This window comes from Citrus sinensis, chromosome 7 (assembly GCF_022201045.2).
Source record: "Citrus sinensis cultivar Valencia sweet orange chromosome 7, DVS_A1.0, whole genome shotgun sequence".
NCBI classification, from domain to species: Eukaryota; Viridiplantae; Streptophyta; class Magnoliopsida; order Sapindales; family Rutaceae; genus Citrus; species Citrus sinensis.
In genome coordinates, this window is record NC_068562.1 from 5750615 (window position 1) to 5776420 (window position 25806).

The window sequence follows — 25806 nt, forward strand, 5'->3', positions numbered from 1 at the left end:
TATAGCTTTTCAATGTCTACGTTTCATACTTAGCCCAAATTTCATTACTCTCTGGCATCCCCTTTATCTGTCTCCTATCTAAACCAAGATCCAAAGACACATCCAGAAGATAAAAGCTTTGCCTTTACATCGATGGCAGCTGAAAATTGTTAACTGAATTATTGTTTAAATTTTGGGACTTGGGAATGTTTGATTTCATGAGAAATAGTTTGGAACCTTCTTATAAAACATCACTATTAGTGTTTTGAAAATGTTTATTCTCATGTACCTTTAATTCTCTTTTACATAAGGTTCTCTTTAATTTGTTTCTCGAAAAAGTAAAGTTTTTTTTTTTTTTTTTGTCTCAAGTTATAAAATAAATTACCTTAACATGTTTCAGATATATATCTGTTGATTTAGATTCAAATATCAAATGTACGACATCATATATTACACGAAAATATATTGTAGATTATGTGAGAAATGTAATTACAAAATGGACCCATATATATGGCATATATCATATCATATTTACATAATTGAGATACGTAGTTTCTATCTCACGTGATATGTTACTAATTATTCATTATTATGTGTTAGGTATTAGTTGACTTTATCTTCAATTATTAATGTGATAATTTTAGTAGGGTAAATTCTTATTTAATCCATATGTTTTGACTTAAGTGCTCTATTAGTCTTTATATTTTAAAAAATACATTTATATACCCCTGTTATTAAATATGTTACATTCTTCCCTTTATTTTTCTTTACTTTTATAATAATACCCTAGTAAACAAATTATGGACATTAATTAATTTATTTATATAAAAAGTTAATTAACAAGTTAACTCATAAATATCAGTATGAAATAACTAGCTTTTTTTTGGTGCCTTTACAACAATCTTGATAATAATTATTTGTAAATAAATTAATAGCAACCAACTTAAATCAAAGTTTAATATCCTTACAACAAACTTACTAATAATTGTATGTAAAAATTTAATTTACCAAATTAATCCTAAAAGTAAAATAAAACTTAAAAGTTTACATGAATTTTATTTTAATTTTAAAGCTAATTTAATAAATTAACATTTTTTATTTTCATTAATATTCTAAGAATATTGTTGCAAGGTTATTATTGTAAAAAGAAAGAAAAATTAAGGGTAAGAACATAATATATTTAACATGGGGTGTCTTGAGTTATTTTTAAAACTAGAGATTAAACAAGCTATTAAATCTAAATATAGGGACAAAACGGGTATTTGTTCAATCTTAGTACTCTAGTTATCAATAAAATCATTTGAGATACAAAGTATATATCCTTATTTTTAAAAATTAATTTTTTAACCCTTACCTCCTCCAAAATTATTCAAACAAGAATGACTAATTAATTTAACCTACTTGAAAACCACTCAACCAAATACTTATGAGTTATTTATGTTTCTCTCTCTCTCTCTCTCTCTCTCTCTCTCTCTCTCTCTCTCTCTCTCTCTCTCTATATATATATATATATATAATTTCAAGAGTTATATAACTCAAAAGCTTCGCTCCTTTAATATTTTAGTAATTAGAAGATGATAAGGATGATGTTTATAGAGAGAGAATAAAATTAAGGGATTTGCTATTGTCATCAAATTATTGGGCGTGTGGAAATTTTAATGAAGATATCCTCTACAACAACTAATTATAATCTATGTTATTAGCTAAAACTTTGGGTGTCGTGTAATTCATATATCTTTCAGGCCATAGCCTTACAAGAATATATTCTAGGCCACCTGGCTTATAAGCACCCGTAAAGCAAGTACAAGAGAGCGTATTGTCTTAATATTTTGAAAACAATATCGTATAATTTAGAAGAGTTGAGTATCATTTTTAATCAATTTTTATACGGAAGAAGAGAGAGAACATGAATATGATAATATGAAGCATGTTTTAGACCTTGATTGCGATTCCATAGACAATGAAAATCAAGGTGATTAGGTTAATTTAGTATTATTCAATTGGGCAAAGTTTATTTAGCCCTCTAATTCTTGATGATTAGCATATATAAGTTTCTCCAATGATTTAAGAGAGAATCTTTTTGTTACGTTCAAGTGTAAACATCTTCAATTAGGACTAATTACGTAGGAATTAAATATTTTTATTTTGTCTATTCCAAGCACAATATCGATGCCTATCAAGAGAAAAGATTTTTTTTTTAATTTCTTTTCTTTTTCTAGTGTTCTTTATTCTGTTAGAAGATTCGTGCTCTCTCTACTTCTTTGAAGTTTAAAGATTAATTTGAAGTTTATTCTTTCTGGGAAATAATTTTAACTCTTTTCAACTTATTGTGCAGTCACTATTCGTATTCATATTGCAAATCAGTGAGATCGTCAATTATATAATGATAACACTAAGAAGAATCGCTAAAGAATCAGCATCATTAACCTTGATTTATCACGCATAAAGCAATGGCCAAATCAAAAGTAATACAAATAACTCTTATTTGAGAAAAAAAATTAATGTGAAGTGAGTTTGAATAATGATAGATGAAACTTTTGTTCGTTTCATCGGCTAATTGTCGTATTGAAGTTATATTCTGACTTAATAATTATGGATTTCTGCATATTTAGTTAAATTACAGGGTAATTATTTGTTTACTCATTATATTTTGAGTTAAGCGTCCATTTAAATCCTCTAATTTAAGAAATACATCAAGACGCCCTTGCTAGTAATTATATTACAATCTTACTCTTATTTTTTCTTTACTTTTGTAATATTCTTACAACAATATTCTTGGAGATAATAATAATAAATGTAAATTTATCAAATTATTCTTAAAAGTAAAATAAATTAATTGCTATTATTTTTCTTTTAAGATTAATTTAGTGAATTATTTTTTTACAAAAAATTAAATATAAGATTGTTGCAAGAATATTAAACATTGCTTTAAGTTAGCCGATATTAATTAATTTATATATAATAATTAGTAACATTGTTGCAAGAGTATGAAAAATACCATTTGTTTCACACTGATATAAAATACAAGTTATTTCATACTAATGTTTATTTCTTAATTTACTAATAAGTAATTATTGGGTAATTTAGTAATTAACTTTTGTTAATAGATTAAAAAAAATTATGTCAACAATATTGTTGAAAAGGTATTATTGTAAAAGTAAAGAAAAAAGCAAGGTTAAGAGTGTACCATATTTAATAGTAGGATATATAATACATGGATTAAATGGACTTTTAATTTAAAATATAGGAATTAAACGAACAATCATCTTAAATTATGTTTCCTTTTGGGTGATACATAAGATTTTTGAGTTAATTTGTGTGAATGACTAGGTTAAATAGATTAACAACCATTTTAGATAATTTTTACTAAGGACATAACAAACCTATTAATAGATGCATCATAAATATGTTGAGATCGCTCACCATCATGTGTTGAGAGTGAACTCAAGCTTCAAAAGTCTATTGATATACATTTATCTTGATAAACGAGCACAACTGAAAATATGTGCATCACAAATATATCGGACCTATCTTGATGTATTATAAACGTGATTAACATTAACTCGTAACTAAGTCCTACTAAGAAACTTAGTCAACCCGTGAAATGTGTCTATCAAAAGTATGCCAAACTTACCTCGATGCATCATAATTACAGTCCACGCCAAAACATCAACTTCAAAGAAGAAGAAAAATTTATACTCACAACACACACTCTCCCACAAAAGTCTTGAATTATGGTCTTAAAAAAAATGGGATACAGATCATCTACTTGTTTTTAACCTTTGGCTTACCTTTTTTTTTTTATATATCAATTGATTGGCGGTAAATAAAAATAGAAACAATTAAATGATCTAAATCATAAATGGCCTATAATATACATGTGTGCAAGATTGTTATAAGTCAAAATGACTAGAGGATCCATTTGTTAAAAAAATGAGATAAAAAAAAAACTAAATCAAGATTGGTTGGCGCTTACACATTCAATTAACATACTTGCTAAGTTGATTTTAGACTCAAATAAATCACCACGATCGATGCTTTTTCATGTTTTAGATGTCTTCATCAAATTTTTGGTGGCAGTTATAATGAGTTAAATATGTTTACGATCACATTAATAATATTGCTGAATCATACCCATGCGTTATACTCGTGATATGTTATTACCAACAAAAGAAAAAAAGAAATCAACGGTCAATTTTACACCGGGAGTGGCGTGGAAGGGCATACAACGTCGGATAGTGACAGTATAGTTGATGACACATTAGGAAAGTTGAATGAGACGCGGCCGTTTAAAGACAAAAGCAACGACAATGACTCCGCACTCTGTTTTGCTTTTCCACTTTTCTTTTCTCTCTTGGAGTTGTGTATGCTTTAGCTTCCGAATGAAGACGTGTTAATAGTAGTGATTAATACCATCGCACGCGGTCAATTTTATTGACCTGCAGCATCTTCAGTGGGGCCACATGTTTTTAGCAAGTAACTTTTCAATCGTTAGATCCAAACACTTGTCGGACACGTGTGAGTCGATTTCCTGGCCTTTTTCTTTCTGCGTCTCGCGGCAAACGCTCCCTTATAACGTGGTTCTTTCTTGTAAGTTTTGTTCTGAAATTACGTATGCAAGGACGGATTATGGAACTTTAATGGAAGGTGAGCAAATCATGATTATTATTATTATAATATCAGAATGATCTTCACTAATCACTAAAACAAACAAAGCGACCAATTGCTGTAAGTGGTCCAAAGAAACACAACATTCAATTGTTCACATTAGGAGCTGTGCATTGTACTCATTACCCAACCAACCATTCTTGAAGACATCAATCAACTGACGTTTGTTCTTTTAGCTGAAGTTTGGATTATTTTAAGGCAGTGGCTATGGTGTTCTACCATGAAGTATTGATAATAATCGTTTGATTCATATTATAACAGTAAATATAAATATAATATTTATTTTAATGATTATACAATCAACAACATTGTTCTATTATAAAATAGTTTCAATATAGTCAGACTTTTATTTTAATTATAATTAGATCGAAATTTAGATTATATATATGTGTTAAACTATCATATTTATTTATTTAGCATCTTATTATAAATGTCTGAAAACAAATAACTAACATTTAATTTTATCTTGTACCCATATCGTTATTAGTGTAAAGTTTTAAGACATTAAATCATATATATCACATTATTTTACTTAAGCAGTATCATGATCAATGATGTAAAACAAGTCGAGTATTCGTCATTCAAATAAGTACCCATTCAGTCTTTAAAAAAAAATAATAATAATAATACGACCACCTATTTAGGAAGACCAAATTAGCTGTATCATTATAATGCATCATTATCTTGTTATTGGCGGACTCCTAATAATAAACCTATAAATTGAAATCTGGCAAACGTCAAGCGATTCGCATAAGCCCAATTGTGGGCTTAATTGAGAATTATGTTAATGGCCTATTCTGGATTATTAAAGATCTTCCCAAATGAATATCTGATTAAATTAATTATTCGTCCTAAATAAAATATGTTGGGTAGGGGCCCTTTCTCCATCAACTAATGTAAAAAAACTTGAGTTCGTGTATTTGCAGTGGGGACGTTGCATTGAAAAGTAATAAGCACAAAATTTATTTTAATCAAAGTTCATTGAAAAAAAAATTATATTACTAAAAGATTAGTCATTAGAGAAAGGAACACTAAGGTCCCCATCAATGGTGTCACTGTCAGAAATCAAATAAGCCACATGCTACTTTTAGCTCGGCTTAGCCGATCTTTTTTTGTTTTGAATCTGTAATTTCGATTCATTACAGTCTTTTTAATCGGCAGTTTGATATTTTTGCTTACAATTTTTTACTAGCCATCTCCTACCGTTGTTCTGATGCACTGTTACATCCTCAAGTGTTCCCGGCCCAAAAAAAGAAAAAAAAAAAGAGTTATTGTTTTATGATGGGGTTCAACGGAATGATTTTTTCGGTAATTCTGACATTTAAGGATAATGAAATTGAATACCGTAAAATAGTCTAAACATTTATTTTTAAATGGGATATTATCATTTTACCACTAAAGTTATTATGACATATCATGTTAGTACCACGGGATTGCCGAAAAGTGTATTTTACCACCAAACGTTTGCACTGTTATCAATTTACCATATTTTCGTTAAAAAAGTTAAAAATTGTTGATGTTTTACTGATGTCATAAGGGCATCAAACACATTTCCTATTGAAGCCAAAACACTGCATTACAAGTGTAAAATAAATAAGAAAACAAAGTAAAAAAATTCAAGGGAAATAATTTGTGGTGGATACTTTTTTCTGCCATCCACATACATTGCTGTGTTGGTTGGGAAGAATGGATTTGATTAGCAATGTGATATGTCTCTTAGTTTATCACTATTTTTGTGATATGATATGTGATTAATGATTTTGTTTAAGTCGCGATATGACTAGGTCAATTTACCAAATATAATAGAAAGTTTCATCGATTAAGCGTCATAAAATTAGTATTAATTGGACTTAGTAATCCAATTTCACATACTTCGTCATGAGTTTGGGGTCAATTTTATCATAAAATGTCCACAATTGAGAGAGTTTATATGATAATTAATCCTTGGGGCCGGCCTACTTTGGTAGTTTATTATCAATTTTTCAAAGTCTTCTGAAGTCTGCTTTTGTAGTTTATTATGAATTTTCAAAGTTTGTAAGAAGATAACATTATTCTTACGTATTAACACATTTACTTTACGGAAATAATCAATGTCGCAAACATAAGAGTTAATATGTAAAAATTTTTATGTTGGAACATGGGTGACCACCTTTACACCCCCTCGCCCCCCAAAAAAAGAACAATAATCTATTACTATTTGGGCTCCATTAACCATTTGGTATTATTGTATAATAGTTGTGGTTTTAGACCATATTCGTAAAATGTTTGGTAAAAATTTACAACTCATCTGTAAGAATAAGAGAAGACAGCGCCGGATAGATAGTTCTATTACGGAGTTGTCAATACCAAACGCTTCCGAGATTTAATAATATTTAAGAAGACATATATGTATAAAATTATTCAAATAGAAAATCTTTTGTTACTAACGCATATGGATTTTCAATTACCACTTAATTGCGAAGAACTTAATTTATAGAAGTAATTGACGTTTATTTTTTTTTTCAGAAATTTGCAAGTAAAGAATTAAAAAAAAAAAAAAAGAACATATGATGCAATCTGATAAGAGTATGTATTAATATAAATCCACTTGCTCCACTGGATTATATATTCCAAAAAACATGTTACCATATTTCAGTGACTTGTTGAGCTAAACAAAATTTCTTATTGAATTTAATAGCATCTTGTTTATTGACTATTGTATCCATCTGCTGCTTATTTGACCTTTTATATTCAGAAGCGGGAGTATTTTATTCCCACCGTCAAGGTATCGGACAAACACATCTGAGTAATTCAATAGCAGCAGATCCAAGGTTAATTCCTAAAAATTTATGCCATTGAAATTTGGGAAGAGTTTTAAATTGCATCACATGATAACTTCCTAATAGGATAAGATGTGCCCAAAGTTAAGTACACTTCTCAAACAATCTTACATTATAAATCGACATTAATGTTACAATTAAAAAAAAAAAAAAAAGTTGTGGATAATGGATACTATCTTTGACAAGCAAAGCGACAATAAACGCAGTTCATAAATCAGCTCTGATATTAAAGAAAATCTGCTGCATAAATAACAAAAGTGAAAAAAAAAATTAATAATAATAATAACCCGACAATCTTTAAACGTTTTCTCGAATGCAACAATTTTACATAGACAAAATAGGTTGGTAGATTCTAATACCTTATCTGCTTAATTTACTAACATGTATTACATATTACACTTCCACCCACACATATATATATATATATTAAGAGAATTCATACATCAAAACTACTCACCTAAACCACATTTTCAAAAAGCAATAGGTAACTTAAAAAAAGAAAAATTTATCATACGGATTGAACCGAGTTTCAACATTATAGAACTTTGCCTTTTTGGTTTTTTCAATCAATATGCTTCATCGCCGTGTAGTTAAGGAAAGGATAATGTCTTGTATGTAACCATACAAAATTATATTAATAACTTTCGTTATAGTATCGTGTTATAACAACAACATTATTATATGATTTTTCGCCTGCGGTGACTTAGCCCCATCCTTAATTATAATCACGGATTATCATTTCTTCAATTAAAAATGTTAATATTATACCATAATATGGGTATCAAACAAACCAAATCAAAGAAAAATAGTACCAGTTGTTATGTTCACACTATGTTTGACATTAACAAGAGATGCACATGTTCAAATTCTTGTGGAAGTTAAATATTTGTATCCATTATACTTATGGTGTATTTACTAATTGACAATAGAATTTGGTTGGAATAAGAATGGGAATGAGGAATGAGAACCAAAACAAAATAGTTACTTAAATTGCAAGAATCAAAACTAGAATGAGTTATATTGCCATTGACTTATTTATTTTGTCTTCGAATCAGAATGAATAATGTGCTTAGTGAAGTATTATTATTATTATTGCACAAACTTATCCAACAATAATAACAATAAAAATTTTAATAAAACTACCATCGCAATAATAACCGACAGTAAGATGGCAAGTAGTAATGAGCAACAACGGCAACGACGATGACCGACGGGAGCTCAATGAATGATGTCGAAGAGCAGCAGCGGCAACAAGATTGATCTGTGTGGTACTCAATATGTTTTTTTTCCCCAAATATTTAAAAGAAGGATGAAATGGGATTATAAAATTTGAGTGGGGCTAATTTGGTTGGTCCTAGGAGCAAAGTTCTGATGCCCAACCTGCTCTAGAAATCAAACTCCAGTAATCATGCTCAAATTAATCAGCCCTACACCAGTTTGATTTCCAATCCCCTCTTTATTTTAGAAGTAAACAAATTATTAATTCTCATTCCTTGATTCTTATTTCCATTACTAATAAGTAATCACACCTTTACTTGTGAAATTAAAAAATGATAATAAAGAATGAGAATTATTGGCAACTAAACACAGCAATAACAACAAGGTTCATTCTAATTTTAATTCTTACAACTAAAATAAACAACTTATTTTGAGTCTTGATCATCATTTCAACATATTCCAATTTCAATATATTTTAATTATTGATCGATAAATACACCATTAGAACCGAAGTTTCTCTCATTTTTAGCTCAAACATTGTTTGTTTGTGTATGGCATCTTTAATGCTGCCACGGTACCAAACTCAGCATGTGCATCGATTCTAACTTGTCGGTGAATAATTTTGACATCCTTCTTTCTATGAATAAAAACAATACGTTATAAAGGATTAGATATATAATATTGAAAAAAAAAATCAATCTTGAAAGAACAAAATCTTTTATTTTATTTTATTTTTATCTTAAACATATCGTAAATTAATCATATTTAGAAATTGTCAAATTTAATAATAAATATTCTCTGACAAATACATCTCACTGCCTTGCAACAGCGGATCCCAAGTTTATTCCCCGGAATTTCGCGGCACTTACATCTTGTGAACTCCAAATTTAATTTTTGAACCCACTTTATTTCATTAAAAATAAAGAATTTAATGGTCTAAGCATATGTCAATTTTAAGCACTTGAAACAATCAAAGGTTCATCATTTGCATAATTTTTGGAAAGAAAGGACAAAGGTTTATGTACAATGCCCAAGTGAGCTATACTATCATGTAACATTGCATGATTAAACCAAAAATATTATTAACGATGCCAATATTAAATCTTAAATGATGTGACATTATTTTTGGAATGATAAAATAATAATAATAATTTTATTATTTATAAAATTTATTATGTAATAGATGAGTGCCGCATATACTTAAGATATAAATTAAGATCTAACAGTTGGAAATCCTAATATTATTGAATAGACAATTTCAACACAACTCATAATAAATTATAAAATTGTGTTGTATGTCTAGTTGGTCATTATGAAGTTATTTATTAGATTATCAATGAAATGCAATATATATATATATATATATATATATATATATATATATATATATATATATATATTAAAAACACAATTTAAATAAAATTGATTACAATTCAGTACTAAACTGAGTTTTTACTAATCATTGGATTTAGAGTCAAGATCTATTTATTTATTTTAATTTCTCTCATCTTACAACCCTTAATTTAATACTCAACAATAACTCAGTTTAACATTGTATACTCGTTCAATAAAAACAACATTTAAGATATTGAAAAGAAAAAAAAAATCTAGTAACCGCAGTAAATCGATGTTTTTTGCTGTGCACGGTGGTGGTAAATCAGAAAATTGGAATAGAATACTTTGATTGGGATTTGGGCCAGGGCCCAGCTGATTGGAAAAAAAGGGTGCTTTTTTGCGTGGTGACCGGTGAGCGCTAAGTGGGCCCGAGTGGGCCAAGCCCCCAAGAAGCCCGCGCAGAAGGGTCCATTGAGAGGGACAGCTGACGAGCCTCTAGACCCACGAGAAAATCAATCTCCAGAACAACCTTGAACGCGTGAGATAGAGGCTCCGAAGAGAAACGGGGGTAGAAATTCGAACAAAGGTTCGAACGTGAAGATACTTTCGCGGGGGGGCGTAAGGGAAGATAAAAGTGGGTGGAGCCCAGTAGGGTGACAGGGTTGGTGGGACGTGGAGCCCACAACCCCGGTATCAAAATCAAAGTCGCATCGAAAATAATAACCTTACAGAACTTTGAAAAAGAAAAAAAAATCAACATCAACTGGATTGGACGGAGAAAACTGAAAAGAGGAACAGGATTTTGGCTTTTGGATTCACCCACTTGTGTTGTGAACAGACTAAAGAATCCCATCCCATCCCTTTCTTTTCTTCTTTTGATCTTTTGTTTGGACTCGGCTGCTCGTTTTACATCTGCCTTTTGTATAATATTAAATTAATTAATTAATTAATTTTTTTTATAAAAAAAACACGAAACAGATCTCAATCCCCCAAACTCACACTTTATATCATATTCATGTCGATTATCCCCCCCCCCCCCTTACATGGTCTTTCGCCTTCGCATTTGGTGTCATTTTTACATGTATTTTTTTTTTTCAAAAAATTAGAAATTTTATAGGTGAAATCAAATACAATATTTGAAACTAAAATAGCAAATGATCCGATTGCATAAGATAAGAGAGGTGGAGGAAGGTCAAAAATCTACTAGTAAGATGTATTAGATCTTTCGAATTTATAAATTAGCATTGACGATCAATTAAATTTTTCACTTTCAAAATCAACCAAACCCTTAAAGGATGATCCTTTTTCTATGTGATGTTCATGTTGAGATTCTTTCATTAAAATTCCAACGATCCTTTTCTTTGATAATTTAAAAAAACCAAAGAAAGCGAAACTGAAGCCAACGAAAGGAAGAGAACTGTTGTTCACCAAGAAACAAAAGAAAGCGTGAGCATACAAAGAAGTGCAAAAACAAAAGGTGTAAGAAAAACAAACAGCAAATGGCAAATAGCAAAACAGTGGGCGCAGAAATCTAGGGGGTGAAAAAGCTTTGCAGATGCTTCTAGGGATCTGTGCTCATGGAAAGAAAAATGTGACTGTGAGCGAGCGTGTGTTTGTTTGCGAGCTTTGATTAGCAGGGAGGATGGGCAGAGAAGGGAGTCAAACATGGCTGTGCTTATGAGTTGAGTGCTGACACAATGAAATCAAATCAAAGAAAGAAAAAATATAAAAGAATTGGGTCCCATTTTCATGACAACTGAAAGGAAAAAGACCAACATGTGTGTATGGGTCCATTTCCCTTTCCCCTGTCCCCATCAACCTTTTGTTTCGTAATTTTATCTTATTTTTCTCAATGCAGCCCACTATTTTGCTTTGCATGCATTAAACTTTGTGATCCTTCCTGGCTCAAGCCAATTAGCCATCCTCCCAGCCACTTGGCACGACTCGCTCTTGAAAATCGCCTTTGTCCAAATTGTGCAATAAATAGTTAAATACCAGTAACACGTTCGAAGATTTTATGCTCTTTATGCACGTCCGTCATGTTACTCCTCCTATTGGCAAAGCATGCAATCGGCGGTAATGGTATTGCCGCTGCCAAAAGCATAAACCTAAATTGATTCCAATGCAACTTGCAGATTCCAAAGAACAACATGCTCATGTTGAAATGTCGAGATTGGTATTGGCCTACCAGTTTGACAAATAACAACAAAAGAATTCTTTGCTTTTGCTTTCTCGCGCTGCTGAAAGCCAAAGCTGCCAATGGATTATTTTGGATAGACTTACAATTAAGATAATGCCTGTCCCTTTGTTGAGTAATGAGTTGAGGCGCGATTGAGATTGTGAGATAGCAACCCAACCCAACCCAGCCCAACCCCACCCTCTTCCACTATTATTATTATTATTATTATTATTATTGACATCACAGACAGACGGCTTTTCTTTCATTTAAAATACAATAATTAGATTAAAAAAGAAATTGACCATGCATGGCAGCTGTGAACCGGGGGTTAAGCAGCACAGCACAACTTGGTTTGATTGTTGCTAATTGGCTATAGCTGACAGGACTCGATAGCTACCTCATTTCTGGTAAGTGAACTACGGGCTGAGACGACATGAGGAATCGCCTTTCCCTCGAAAATACGCTTTCCTGTGTACAGCTTTCGTGCCAGGATTTTCAGTGACAAGACATGAGCCAGCATTCAGGAATTTTGATGACGTCGGTGACAGTTCCTCATTTAAAATCAAGCAAGTGGACCCAACGGTTTTATGAAAGAATCTATCTTTTCGGTCTTTTGAAATTGGGCTTTCCAAGGTTGGGCTAAAATTTTGAAAATCTGCTGAGAATGCCCATCGTTATGGCAAATAATTTTCCACAAGTGTACGTGACTTTGATGTTCATATTTCTGGTAATAATCTAGGATTTATATTTAGTACTTTTGTTAATCAATTAACTCTATTATTTGTATATCCCTTGTTAATTAGTCCCCATATTGCCGCCTTACATTAGCCACTTTTTCTTTTTTTTTTTTTTAAAAAAGAATCATATGTACAAAATATTACTTTGGTATTCGTTTATATTCCAAGGAGAATAGTAATAATAGAGATGATTATTAATGAAATTGAAAATGATGGACCTAAGTTGCAGGCTTTGCTTTCATAATACGAGTTTTAAGAAATTTTATGTTACGTCCGTCAAATGACCAGCCAATGGCCCGCACAATATGTAGGACAAGCTCAGGATGGAGAAGCCCAAACCAAAAAATTGAAATACCACAGCAAAACGAAGTTAAAATCGAGACCAGGTCCAACATCAGTGGAAGATCTGATCAACGCTTCGGTTCATGCAATGCGAGTTTCAAGGTAATGAGCTGACCACCAAATTAATTGTTTCTACAGTTGCCTGCCTGTTAAGGTTCACTGGTTCAGTGACATTGCATGGATGCAAGTTTTTTGGGTGTTCTGAAAATAAAGAAAGAATATATCAATGGGCCTTTGGTCCAATGGGAGAAGCCTTGCACTTACAATGTTGAGTGCAAGGGTTCGAGCCTCCATAAGAGCATTATGGAGGTTAGTTTCAGTTCTTTCTCAATTATCAATTAATTGAGTGGAGACAGTCTCTCCCTTACGAAATGTGAGTGGAGCAGGCACCCCTCGAATATTAGAGAGGGTTTAAAATATCTGGGCATATACTTCAGTGTGTCAATGTATGATGGTGGTCCCAGTTATATAGTATGATTGTAAATATTAATTGTAATGTCTGATGTAATGTCAGTAATATCTGTGTATAACAGACTTCAAAAAAAAAAAAAAAAAAGAATATTTAGCTCCTTTGATGAGAGTCACCGGATTTTTTGAGCTATATTGAAGGAGTCAACAAATTTTTATGGCTATATTGTATACATGCTAGATGAGATGTACGTACAGCCAGGAGTTTGCCAAACTTATCAATAGAAAATTAAATATGCAATTGGCTTCAATTTTTTGTGTTTTCTATATATCCAGAATATATAATATAATATAATATAATTCTAAGATGATGAAACTTTAACTCGCGGAAGCACTCTGCAGGTGCGTGACTTTGGGAGACGACTCGATTTTGGTTCAAATTATTATATTAGCAAATATTTTTGTTTCCGAGTTTTAAGTCATTCATGGATGTTCTCACTTTACAAAATATGTACTTTTTAACTTTTTTTATTTTATTTTTCACATCATTGTAAAGCTCTTGTACTTTAACGTCATTGTGTGCATAATGTGAAAACGTGGCACTTAAAAATTGATTATTTTTTTTCTGCAGTGGTTTACAAGTCAAAAGATTAAAGGTAAATTTTGTACTAGTGAATTAATTATATTTAAATTAGGAAAAATCTTAGGTGCAATTGTGATACCGTACCATAGTTGTATTCAATCGTTGGATGTTAGTAGACCCCACCAATTCAAGTGCATCTAACGATTGGATGCAAGAATGACTCAGTACCACAGTTGTACCGTAGTCTGATCCTTTAAATTAGTTCTTTACTTTTAAAAATTTTAAATTACCATACTATTTGATTAATAATAAAGAAAAAAATGAGAGTGGGTTGGTGAATTTTATTTTTGGGTAAAAAAAATGAGAGAGTATTAATATTTTTTTATTTTTAGTATTTTTTTTAAAAAATAAGGTGAGCGATTTAAAAATATTTAATTCACTAAAAGAGTAATCTAAAAATAACCCCAAGGATAAACAAATTTTACTAACTATTGCGCATTGAGTGAAGCGTAGAAAACGTGGAAGTAGGCACAAATTTGTCCAGAAGTGGGATGAGAAAACTTGATGGTGCGTGCATGCAACCTCGGAAGATTTACTCGTAATTTGAAAAGCTTGTCGGTCGCTGCAGCTAGAAAGTAGAAACATACATACACGCTCTCTTTCTTACCCAATGGTGCCGTGTCAATGTACGGACCACAAAATCTTCCATTTCGATTATCACGGTCGTCGGATTCGCCTACAGCACCTCGTGTGCCTCGTGCACGTTTACTTTATCTTATCTCATGCCGTACCTTTAATATTTAAATGCTCAGAATTTATATGGTTATTGGTTGTGGCAAACAATAATAAATATAATTTCTTAGAAGTATATGTATATATATATATATTTTTTAAAAAAATAATAAGATTGAACTTAAATTTACAAGCTAAATTGTGATTTAAAAAAAAAAAAGATTTTTCGATATTTATTTATTTTATCTAAGATGGTTGGTTGTACTTCCGGCGACATTTGCGGAGACATAATTTATTGAAGGCACGTCGTCTGGTATTGGTTGAACGAGATCCTCGTGCGGCCGACTTATTCATGAATCCCAATCCCGAGTGCCACGTGCTGCTCGACACGTTTTCATTTGTTGCTGATTGAACTCATTCTACCAGGGGTCTGGATGGGATATTGTAAGTGGGCCCGCTCTTTGATTTCTTTGAAATCATTCCTGACCACCGGCTAACCGTTCCACTTCCACACACCCGTACATAAATATCTGCCCTTTCGTCTTCTGTACTAGTCTGTACGCCTGTGTATTCCCAATCCAGATAGCATCGGTTTTGTAAGAAAAGGGAACAGTTAAGCAAGCTTGAGCAAAAGGTTAAAAGTGAATATATGTTCATCAAACGCAATCCAGAGTCGAAGAGAACGGAGATGGGGTGCTGTGAATCGGAAGTAGCTTATTGCAAGAGGCACCAAAATCGCAAGCAGCTTCAAGGGGTTTGTCCGTTCTGTCTAAGAGAAAGGCTCTCTCAGTTAGCTGCTGCCACTTCTCTCAAGAAAACTTCAATGCTTTCTCGTTCTCGTACTTCTTCTCCACATTCTTCATCACCAGCTGGCTACTCTTCTGCTTCTGCTTCCTCATCCAACAACAAGTCTCCGTCTCGTCGTCGACATAATCGAGTCGCTTCGGAGATCATCGGGTCGATATCTTTCGTGTTAAGTGCTGGCAGCAATATTGGGTTGAAGAAGAGTAGATCGATTGCTTTTGTTCCGAGCAACTTTGTTGGAGAGCGTAAGAGTGACAAGAAGAAACAAGGTTTTTGGTCAAAGTTGCTCCATAGGGATAGGAAGAAGGACATTTTTATGGGTTCAAGGAATGTTAGCGTAAGAGAAGCATGAGCCAGGAGCCATGAGCTATAGCCTAGAGGGGTAAGGGTTTGTGGTGATTGATGGGTTTCCTTCTGTTTTACTTTCACAGAATAAACGGAAGATCATTTTACATGTGAAAATGTTATATTTACATTTCGACAGTCTAATAGTTGAAATATTATCTGTAATGGTGTAAAGTCTTCTTGATTGCCCATATTTCTAACTCTTATCTCCCATCTCTTCATTCTGATGATTCTACACTCGAATGAAGTATTCTGGCGTCGTGGAAATTTAGTCCATTGGTCAATTTTTGCACCCAAGAATTTCTGTCCCGGCTGCACTCGAACCCTTGGAATCCTACGCATATCATGTTATTTACTATATTATACTAGGTGGTGCCACAAGTGCGAACCTCCATATTCTACAAAATTCAGATTTAAAGAGAGATCAGAATGCTTCTGTTCTGGTCTGCTGTAAAACAACCTGCACATGACATTATTATATTTGTTAAAATCTTTTGCATCGCCATTGACATTGAACCCAGTTAATTCAAGGCTTATTTTATCTTTTTCGCCTTTGCTGACATCCATATGCTACAGAACCATTGAAAGATGGCCGTTGAGCGATCTACCTTCCTTATTGAGAATTCTCAAATTTCGATCATCAAAATCAGCTCAGTGATTCATTAAAAGAACGGTCTGGCCTTTAAAAAAAATCATATATATCCTATAACAGACTTTTCTACAACGGCTGTGGTAATGAATTGACCATGTATCAGTCACCCACTAAGGGCTGCGTATGCCAAAATGTGGTTCAATGATACACGTCGAATTACTGATCAACAGTGGATATAGTTTCCCTTTTCCAGCACCTAAAAAGTTTCCCAGCTAATTCTCCTCCAAACACCAAACCCCCCCCCCCCCCCCCCAAAAAAAAAAAAAAAAGAGTTTCCCAGCTAATTATAGACGCATTCAGTATTCAATCTCTATAAGAGAGTATCATCCTCTTAACTTCTGTTGCAATAGAGGATTCACCCAAAAAAATTTGGTATGTGCTCGAGTCTACCCCTTGGAAAGCTGTACAACTTCTTCACACAAGAAACAGGTTCACTAACTTGAGCGATCTTTATATAATCTAGAAGGGCCTGACGTATTTACTTTGTGTCGTTTTGATTGTCATCCTCATCTGCAAAATTCTCATGCTGTAAAGATGGTCGTTTCAACCTCTGAAATATCTCATCAAGGGATTCTGAATCTGATGAATCAGCACGAGAGACTAGTCTAGTATCCTTATTTTGGTGCAAAGGAAGAAGCCTCTTGGCACCCATATTTGCTCTGAAACTTCGAAAGCTAGTTTTCATTGATTCCCATTTTGAGGCCAAAACAGAGGATGGCCCTCCAGTTGTATCATTGGAGGACTTGCCTGTATCAAGCAATGAGACCTTGGTGGAAGCAATATTCTGCTCCACTGGCTTTGCACTAGATGTCTGTCTACTCAGTTCTCTCATCCCAGCATACTTGTTGCTGATGGCTTCTCTGCTTGTGCTGTATTTTCGAGCATCTTCCTTGGAAGGTTTAGAAGTACTTCCCTTCATACCATCATTAACTAAACTGGTTGTTGCCTTCATTTCAACGGGTGTCATATCCTGAAAAGATTACTTCCTAGTTAGAAAATGAATTATCAGTTTCTGATCACACAGGCAATAACAGGGTAATGACAGATAATGGCAGCCAGGTTCATCCTAAACCCGTTCATTGCCCCAAGAATAAGGGATTAGACTCAGTCCAAAATGAAATAGAAAGCGGAAAGAAAAGGTCTGACCCCACTCTCAAAATCAGTATTGATAAAATTCCTTGCCAGTGGAACAACATTTTCACCAACTTGACGCCCTTGTTCAAGCCAAGATCGTTCTGAAAAAAAAAAAAAAGGTTCAGATCAAAATTTTCTGCAGAAACATTTATCCTATAAGAATACAAAGGAACTTAAATGAGAACTATCGAGATTACATTAAAATTCCCAAAAAATTAATAAGCAACACTATTAAGCCATTATTCTACAGCCGATGCTACAAGAAGAACAAAGTACTGAATGCTTACCTTTCTGTAAAATAATCAATCCAGATGGATCAAATCCATCCATATCATCCACCTCAGTTTGAAATCTAAATCTCTTCCAGCTCCCAAAGAAATCGATTACGCGATCAAAGAAATTGCTTGCAACCAATAGGGTATATATAACCATAATAAGTGGATAGATTTTGTTAAACCCCTCTCCGAAAAAAGGGACAGCACTATCAATGTTCCCCATTCGCTGCAATTAAAATTCCATAAAAATTAATTAGTCAACTTCCATATTTGTGAACCACAGAATTTAAGCACCCTAAATATGATCAAATATTCATGCAAAAAACAAATAGACAGATACAAGACAATAGATGAAATGAAGAAGTCCATCCTGGAGAAACAAGGTTAAAAATATAAAGATTACCTTACTCTGATGGATTACATTAAGTCAGAATTAGGACATCCAACTCCATCAGAAAATATGATAAATCAAACAGGAAGAGATCTTAAGCAGCCAAAATACACCCTATTCAAAAGAAAAAATTCCTACAACTTCTATTCTCTAAAGACACTCCTGTCCAAAGGTTCCTAGATGCTACACAAAGATATTCACAGATTTCCAGTAATTAACAGGTGACATTACTGCATCTACTGAATTCTTATCCCTCGCTAAAATATGTGTATACACCAGATTGAGTATTTTTAACTTATAATGGAACCAAACCAGAAATTCATTAAACATCTAAGTGAGTCTATTTTCAGAATTTTATAGATGTACATTAATATTTCAATTTACTCCAAAAGCCTTCCATAAAGCATAGAAGCCACATGTAAAACAGCCAAGACACAAAAGCTGCCTTACACGTTGTCGCACGCAATTAAAGAAGCAAAGACAAACAGAAACAAAGGCTTATAAACTTTCAATCACAGCATGTGGAACTCGTATTATCCTGTCCATGTATGTCATAAGTGCTAATCTCAGTATTTATCTGGATAAGCACAGTCATTTTTCTATGTCAGTTCAGTTTCTTCTGTTAAGCCTGAATTTACATGTTCAAGAAAACTAACAGCCGATGAATGATATGAACGAGAACATTACTTTTTCAAATATAGTTCTACGGCCTTCTTTGAGGCTGATGAGATTGAGGAAGTTGAATGAAATTGGAGCAGCGTAGCGGGCAATCATCCTTAAAAAAAAATATAAATAAGTCTTGTAATAAATTACTACATACTCTTCTTTACAACAAAAGAAAATGTAAAAGTAGCAAAGGAAAATCTTACGAGCATATCATAAGCAAGTTGACAGAGCTTGTTTGTCGCGGTGTCAACGAGTAAAACATTAACATTCCAACTTTGAACAAGGAATAATATGTGCAGATGCACATATACATCAGAGGTACAAAGGCGAAGAGCTGTTCAAAAGATATCAACACAAAAATTCAGGGTAACAAATTGAATATTAAATATCTATGAGATTCAAAATTAATACACACAAGTAATACAGCTGCAGCTATATACGATGAGGACAAGGGAACTTGATTTGCATTTTTCCTCAGATGTTCCAATCAAAACAAATATAAAGAGCACTGCATTAGGATACTGAATCTTCAAACAATTGGAAAAACTTGAAAACGGATATAAAACAGAATGTGATTGAATGATGGTGAAGCGACAGAATGGACATGCAAGAGATCTTATCATCCCATTTGTATGCTCAGATCGGAAAACCAGTTTTGGAGATGAAAGGCGTGCAAAATATGTAAAAGTGGAAAGGAATGACAGAATCTGGGTTGCAAATGTGACATTCTTTAAGAAAATACATATCTACAAAATCAAAGATGGATCCTACATGAACCTGAAGTAGTCAGATTCACTTTCAAAAACTGATAGAATTGCTTCCAAATATACTCGAAGGTAGTATATAACACGAGATGCATAAGTTTTATCTTTATGATGGAAGGAAAGGAAAATTAAAAAAAAAAAAAATTACCTGCACAAACACCTCTTCTGATTTCACAGAGTTTACAAGTATTGAGAAAAGTGAAAGATCAACTCCACTAGGTAGAAGGGTTGCCTCAGCTAAAAGAATTGCAGCTGACATTGTACCAAGGATGATAGCTAAAAGCTTCTGAATTTGCTTTCTTAGAATACATTTCCAAACAAACTCTGCAAAGAACCACCATTTTGAAAGTTTACGGTACAAAGACCTACAATCAGATAGACTACTACTGATATAATAGTAAATAAAAAAGCATCACAACCACAGGTGGTCAAGATAATTCATAAATATAAGTTAATGAAAAGCAAACATAATAAATGAAAAAAGCCAACTTATAAGCATCATAACGGGGGAAAAAAAGAGTATTTATACATGATATTTGTCATCATGAAGCATTGATGCAGACGTGATGAGAGACTTACCACAATATTTAGAGTGGAGAATAATTAAAAAAAACCCAATGGCCCAGAATAATCATATCCTTTTGAAGATTGTGTCAAAGGAGTCAAGGGTTAATTATTTCTTTTTATTATTATTATTATTTATTTATTTATTTTACTACACCCCTAATTTAGGTCACGGATGGCAATTAAAGGTCATTTCATTTTAGAGGGATTCTGCATCTAAAAAAATCCTGCACGTATATTTGTTTTAGCAGGAACCTTTTTTTAAACTATTTTGGGTGTCATCATAATCTAGCAGTCTCAAGTTGTCCAGCAATTTCTGGCAGCCCAATTTGATTACTTGGATTTAAGATAGCCTCTACTGAATTGATTAGGTTGTTTTGATCAAAAACGTGTCCCTAATTGCTTTCACATTGGTCCATCTTATAAAAGTAATTCACCAGCTTAGCAAGTTTCTGATATCTATACCTCTTTGATCTATTAAATGTGAAATTGGCTACTTCTCTCATATTTTTCTTTTTTCTCTTAACTTCTCTTCAACTACATACACTAGTTCTAAGCAATAAAAGCACATCAAACTATCATATAAACCTACAAAACCCCAATCGGAAATCCCTTAATCACCTTTTAAACCGTCAACAGTCATTCATGACTCAACCACTACTCCTTCCCTGCAGGACCTCCATGATATTACAATTCTACCTTGTGTGAAGATAACCATTGTTTTCCCTTTCATAATTAACATTCAGAACAACATAACCATCCTCCTTAAAACTAAATTGATTGATTCATCACCAAGTAATGCGGAATACTAATATATTGAGTAGTGTATCGCAAAGTAATGCCAAATAATCAAGCGATATGAAATTGAGACTTCAAAGAAAGACATAAGTAAATAAATAGGATGATTACCAACTGTATCTAAGAGTGCACCAATTTTTCCAGTCCGAGCTGGTCTAAAGCTTGATATATATTTCCTGATATAACATCATAAGAAAATTATATAACAATTAAGGTGAACAGCCAGCGGCCCGTAATATATATGATGATAAGAAAATGATATAATATAGGAAGGCTTTTAAGAGCAAACCATCCAGTCGAACTACGGCGGTCATAGTTTTTTATTGTATCTTCCAGTTCTAACGCCTCCATCACATAGGTCATATACTCGCTGCAATAATAACTCTTGAGTAAGAGAATATAATTTGACATTCAAAACAGTATTGCAATAAACTGAGATTTCACAAATGCACTCTTTGTGAATATGGAGGAAGAACAGTGCTTCAACAAATGGTAATATTTATTAATATTTACTACTCTACTAGATTTGTTGGATCAATGTCATAAAAGTTACATCGAAAGCAAGAAGCAGAAACAATTTGTACATGGGAAATAAAACCAAATTAACAATTACGTAGACGCTGGGTAAACAAACATTATTCATATAAACAGAATCGTTTAGCCAGACTCTATATATAAAATATAAGATGTAGTGAAAGTACTGGTCAACTACAACTTCTGAATAAGCAAATAAGAATGCTTTACCATTAATGAGTAAAGAAGTTGAAAGGGAACTGTGATATATGATCATGTTTATGAAAACTTCTCAAATTCAGACCTACGTAAACTTTAGCCTTACAGAATTTGTGTGAAGGGAGGAGGAAAGTACACAATAGGAACCTTTTTTCTTATGTAGGTTTGAATTATCTTAACACATAGGTTAAGAAAGAAAGAAAAATCTTCTCAAATTTGTGTATGTTACAAAAACAAAGATTCTCTGTAGAATCTAAGCAGGAAAGATTTATCATGTTTTCAATATTTTGTGTAAGGCAGATATTCTGGCCCAACCAAGTAGCATATCTAAAATAATGGACAATCTAAGAGTTATGGGTGCTGACGCAAAAGTCCACTAGGGGGACAAGACTGATGCAGTCATCTAAGTACAAATAGGAAAGTCTGAAGACTGCAGCAACTAGTTTTCAACAGATGATAGGAAGCATCAAAAGAATGAATGCTGATATGGCAAGTACATCTACAAAGGAAGTGACAAACACAATGCCAACATTAAACATTATGATTCAATTATACCTTTTATACCGGTAATACTCCTCTCTAGCTCTGCGGAGATGACGCCTTAGAGTTGCCATTGATTTCTCATCTGTATCATAGTCCATATCATTTTCCCCCAATCTGCCACCTTGCGGCTTGAAGAATGGATCTTCTTTAAACTGGTCACAGAATTGAAAGCACTAATATTAGCACCTTGTTGAAACAAGTGAATTTGAAAAAGTATGTAGCATGTAGTACCATTTGAGTTAACATATCATCAATAACATTCATGTAGGGTCTCAAAGGATCCCGCTTGGACATTTGATTTGATGTTGCTTGAGCTACCTGTTGGGGTAAATCATCATTAAAAGAAAAATGCCAACAAGTACAATCACACTTCTAACAAGTAAAAACAAATATGAAAGAGAGACCCTTTTTCTATAATGAACAGGAATTTTCTGCTAAGAAGTCTAATTCATAATCCACCTGTCAAACATTTTTCTGGTGATCAGGAACTAGAAGATTGATACATAATAAGAACTCAGCCAATTAGACGTTTCTATAGAAACAAAAAGGCAAGCACAACTGCCAGAGACCTATATATATGGCCATAAATACATAGTCCTTTTAGATTTTAAGGCAGACATGTAAGATAATTCAACTTTATTTCCAATAATGACAATTTCCACATAGTCCTTACATAAGTGGCCTCATCAACCAGTTATTATATAAAATTAGAGAGAGAACTTACTACAATAGCATTTGAAAGATCTTGATGAGCATCGTCAAGTTTCACAGCCATTTTGGCTATTTTATGAGAAAGAACTTTCTGGCGAGTGGTCCAATCAGCATTTTTCCAACAGCTTTTGGGAATTTCACTCAAGCCGAAACCAAGAAGAAACGCACCAGTAACAAGTCCAAATGTATTTGAGCAGGCCATGGCAAAACCCAGAACACCTCTGCTCCTGTTAAAAGAAATCAACCAACAATATATGAGAACATATTACTTGATTGGAGAGAATCCATCAGATGTGGCAGTTTGTGCAGCATATTCGATAGCCAGTTAAACATTTTGATTACAAATAACACACAGCAAGTGAGACAAGATTCACTTCTATAATATTTAGTTGTATAAATGGGCCAACAACACAGGAGCTGAGAATAAGAAAGAACAATTTACTACAGATCTCGAGGAACCTTTGGCATGGACAAGGTCGGCCAAGAAGAAACCATAATCGAACAAAAAAGAAAATCAAATTTAGGAACACAAGACATGTACCGAATTTTGTGCATTGTGATGAGGAGAATAAGCCCAAAAAGACCAATTGATCCCACAATCAAATAGAAGAGCAAGTTAGCATGCACGCTAGTCCTCAATCTTTCTGTCACAGTAAAGTCACCGGCATCTTCAAAACCCTGAATAAGCGGCACCACAGCCCTGTTTAGAGATAACATAATTTAGAAAATGAGGATTGTGCATCTATGAGCGGCAAAACCAAAGAGAAGCATCTCCAAGAAGAATGATTGGTAATCTCTTATTTAGCCAAAGAGAGAACAAGAAGACAAGCTATCATATAAAAAGGCAAAATGATAAAAATGATAAAAATGATAATGAGTCAAAACTACTCCCAAGGTTAGAAAGTGGCACTATTGTGTAGAGTCGGACAAGCAGAAATATATTAGGTCTGTGAACACGTGGTGGTGGTAAACTTATTGCAGAAAACAGTGACCGACAGAAAACCATCTACCAAGCATGTTAGTGAGGCACCAAATAGACAGTGAAACCATTCCAGTTTATGGTGATTACCACGAATAAATTCAGTCCAATGGTGCTAGCTAAGTGCTCAACTACAAGTGGTCAAACATTTTTCATATATCATACCAAACCAATCAAAGGGTTCTTAACTGCTACAGAACAAGTAAATGAAGCTCAAAAGAGATTGAATGATTAATATGTTTAAAAGCGGATGCAAACAATTGGCACAATGATAACTCAAGGAAAGCAAAAATAAAGATCAAAAAGAGAAATTCATAAATGAAGTGAGTAAGTTGACATATTGCATACCAAGTAAGTAAAAACGTACTCCAATATGACAAGCTCCAAAGGACCGAGATGCCTCCATTCTCATTATGATGTGGTGGATTCGATATTGTCTGTAAATGTAATGAAAGAATCGAGTAGTTATACTCATCAAACCAGAATCAAATAGAAGCTTTTGCCATCATTGCCAAATCCCTAACAAAAGGCATTTCCCCAAAATTGAATCGACTAATGATCGTTAAACATAGAGGCTCGGACGAAAAAGAAGGAAAACAGAATTGACAAGCTCACCGTCCAAATATCGGCGGGAACGAGGATGATGATGGAGAGAGAACAGAACCAGGTGTATCCAACGGTGAATAAAACGTAACGAGGAACCTCGGGCCCAGCGAAGTATCTCAACGTCATAAGCACCATGCCTAGGGTTAACGGCAGCGAGATCAAATAGAACACCCACATCCTTCACTATTTCTTTATCTTTTGATCTCGCTTTCGGTCGCCTTCGCCGGGAAATTGTATCCGGGGGGCCCGCCCGAGCTGACCTGATTATCGCAGCGACTATGAATGCAGTGCGCCGATGGGGGCTGGGTGCGGGTAATGTTCCGGGCGCGCGTTGCGTTTTTGGGTTAATTGATTAATTAATTTATTTATTTTGATGTGTTTTTCTTCTTCTTTTAAATGCTTCGTCGTGGCCCCCGGGTCATGGCTTCAAGACTATGTTTTGCGTTTTCCGTATTTCTGAAACTTCAAAGGAAGGAGGTCAGCGTGGGACCCGCGTAGAGATCTATGGCCGAGACTTGGGGGCCTCTTTGCTTCCAGCAGGGAATCCGGTGCCGGGACCCCTATTGTCTGCTGACTCACATCTTTTTCCCGTCAAAATATATTTATGGCAATTTTGCGTTACTTACGTTTCATGTTTTTTTTTTCTTAACGTCGTAGTTAAATGTTACATGTTATTTTGGAAAAAATGAAAGTAACAAGATTATTAATTACTGTATTGTTTACATATCCATAGGAACCTTTTGCAGATTTATATAACACATTTCAAAAGGATTTATTGTAGACGGGATTGGTAATTTTGGAGCTCATTAGGCCACATAAAAGCAAATGCTTTTATTCATTAA

The 25806-nt window shown here is 33.4% G+C and overlaps 2 protein-coding genes across 5 annotated transcripts; one reads left to right on the forward strand and one right to left on the reverse strand.

Annotated features, from left to right (window-relative positions):
• The first annotated feature begins 15688 nt into the window (after nt 1–15688).
• Nucleotides 15689–16156, forward strand: LOC102625767 (uncharacterized). The gene has a single exon (XM_006466206.3). It carries the CDS (start codon nt 15689–15691, stop codon nt 16154–16156), a length of 468 nt encoding a protein of 155 aa, XP_006466269.3.
• A 588-nt stretch (nt 16157–16744) lies between these two features.
• On the reverse strand, nt 16745–25554 carry LOC102625291 (uncharacterized). 4 transcript variants are annotated; one of them, XM_006466204.4, is made up of 14 exons: nt 24974–25554; nt 24707–24795; nt 23921–24079; nt 23393–23606; nt 22900–22986; nt 22681–22820; nt 21683–21763; nt 21505–21569; nt 20180–20355; nt 19471–19601; nt 19289–19376; nt 18223–18436; nt 17948–18036; nt 16745–17771 (listed from the first exon to the last, which is right to left on the reverse strand). In XM_006466204.4, exons 1-14 carry the CDS (start codon nt 25139–25141, stop codon nt 17280–17282), a joined length of 2193 nt encoding a protein of 730 aa, XP_006466267.2. In that variant the 5' UTR covers nt 25142–25554; the 3' UTR covers nt 16745–17279. The 4 variants fall into 4 exon arrangements, with proteins under 4 accessions (XP_006466267.2, XP_052300322.1, XP_006466268.2 ...); XM_052444362.1 differs by having other exon boundaries at nt 23921–24057; nt 24726–24877; nt 24974–25117; XM_006466205.4 differs by having other exon boundaries at nt 24726–24795; nt 24974–25044.
• Nucleotides 25555–25806: the final 252 nt, after the last annotated feature.

Excerpts from the sequence above, each read along its gene's own strand:
- LOC102625291 (XM_006466204.4), bottom strand. The coding sequence starts at position 25,141 with ATGTGGGTGTTCTATTTGATCTCGCTGCCGTTAACCCTAGGCATGGTG. Across the intron at positions 24,080-24,706 it reads AGTACGTTTTTACTTACTTG|GGCTGTGGTGCCGCTTATTC; the intron begins GTATGCAATATG and ends ATCTCTAAACAG. Across the intron at positions 18,037-18,222 it reads ATTGATTATTTTACAGAAAG|AACGATCTTGGCTTGAACAA; the intron begins GTAAGCATTCAG and ends TTTTTTTTTCAG.
- LOC102625767 (XM_006466206.3), top strand. The coding sequence starts at position 15,689 with ATGGGGTGCTGTGAATCGGAAGTAGCTTATTGCAAGAGGCACCAAAAT.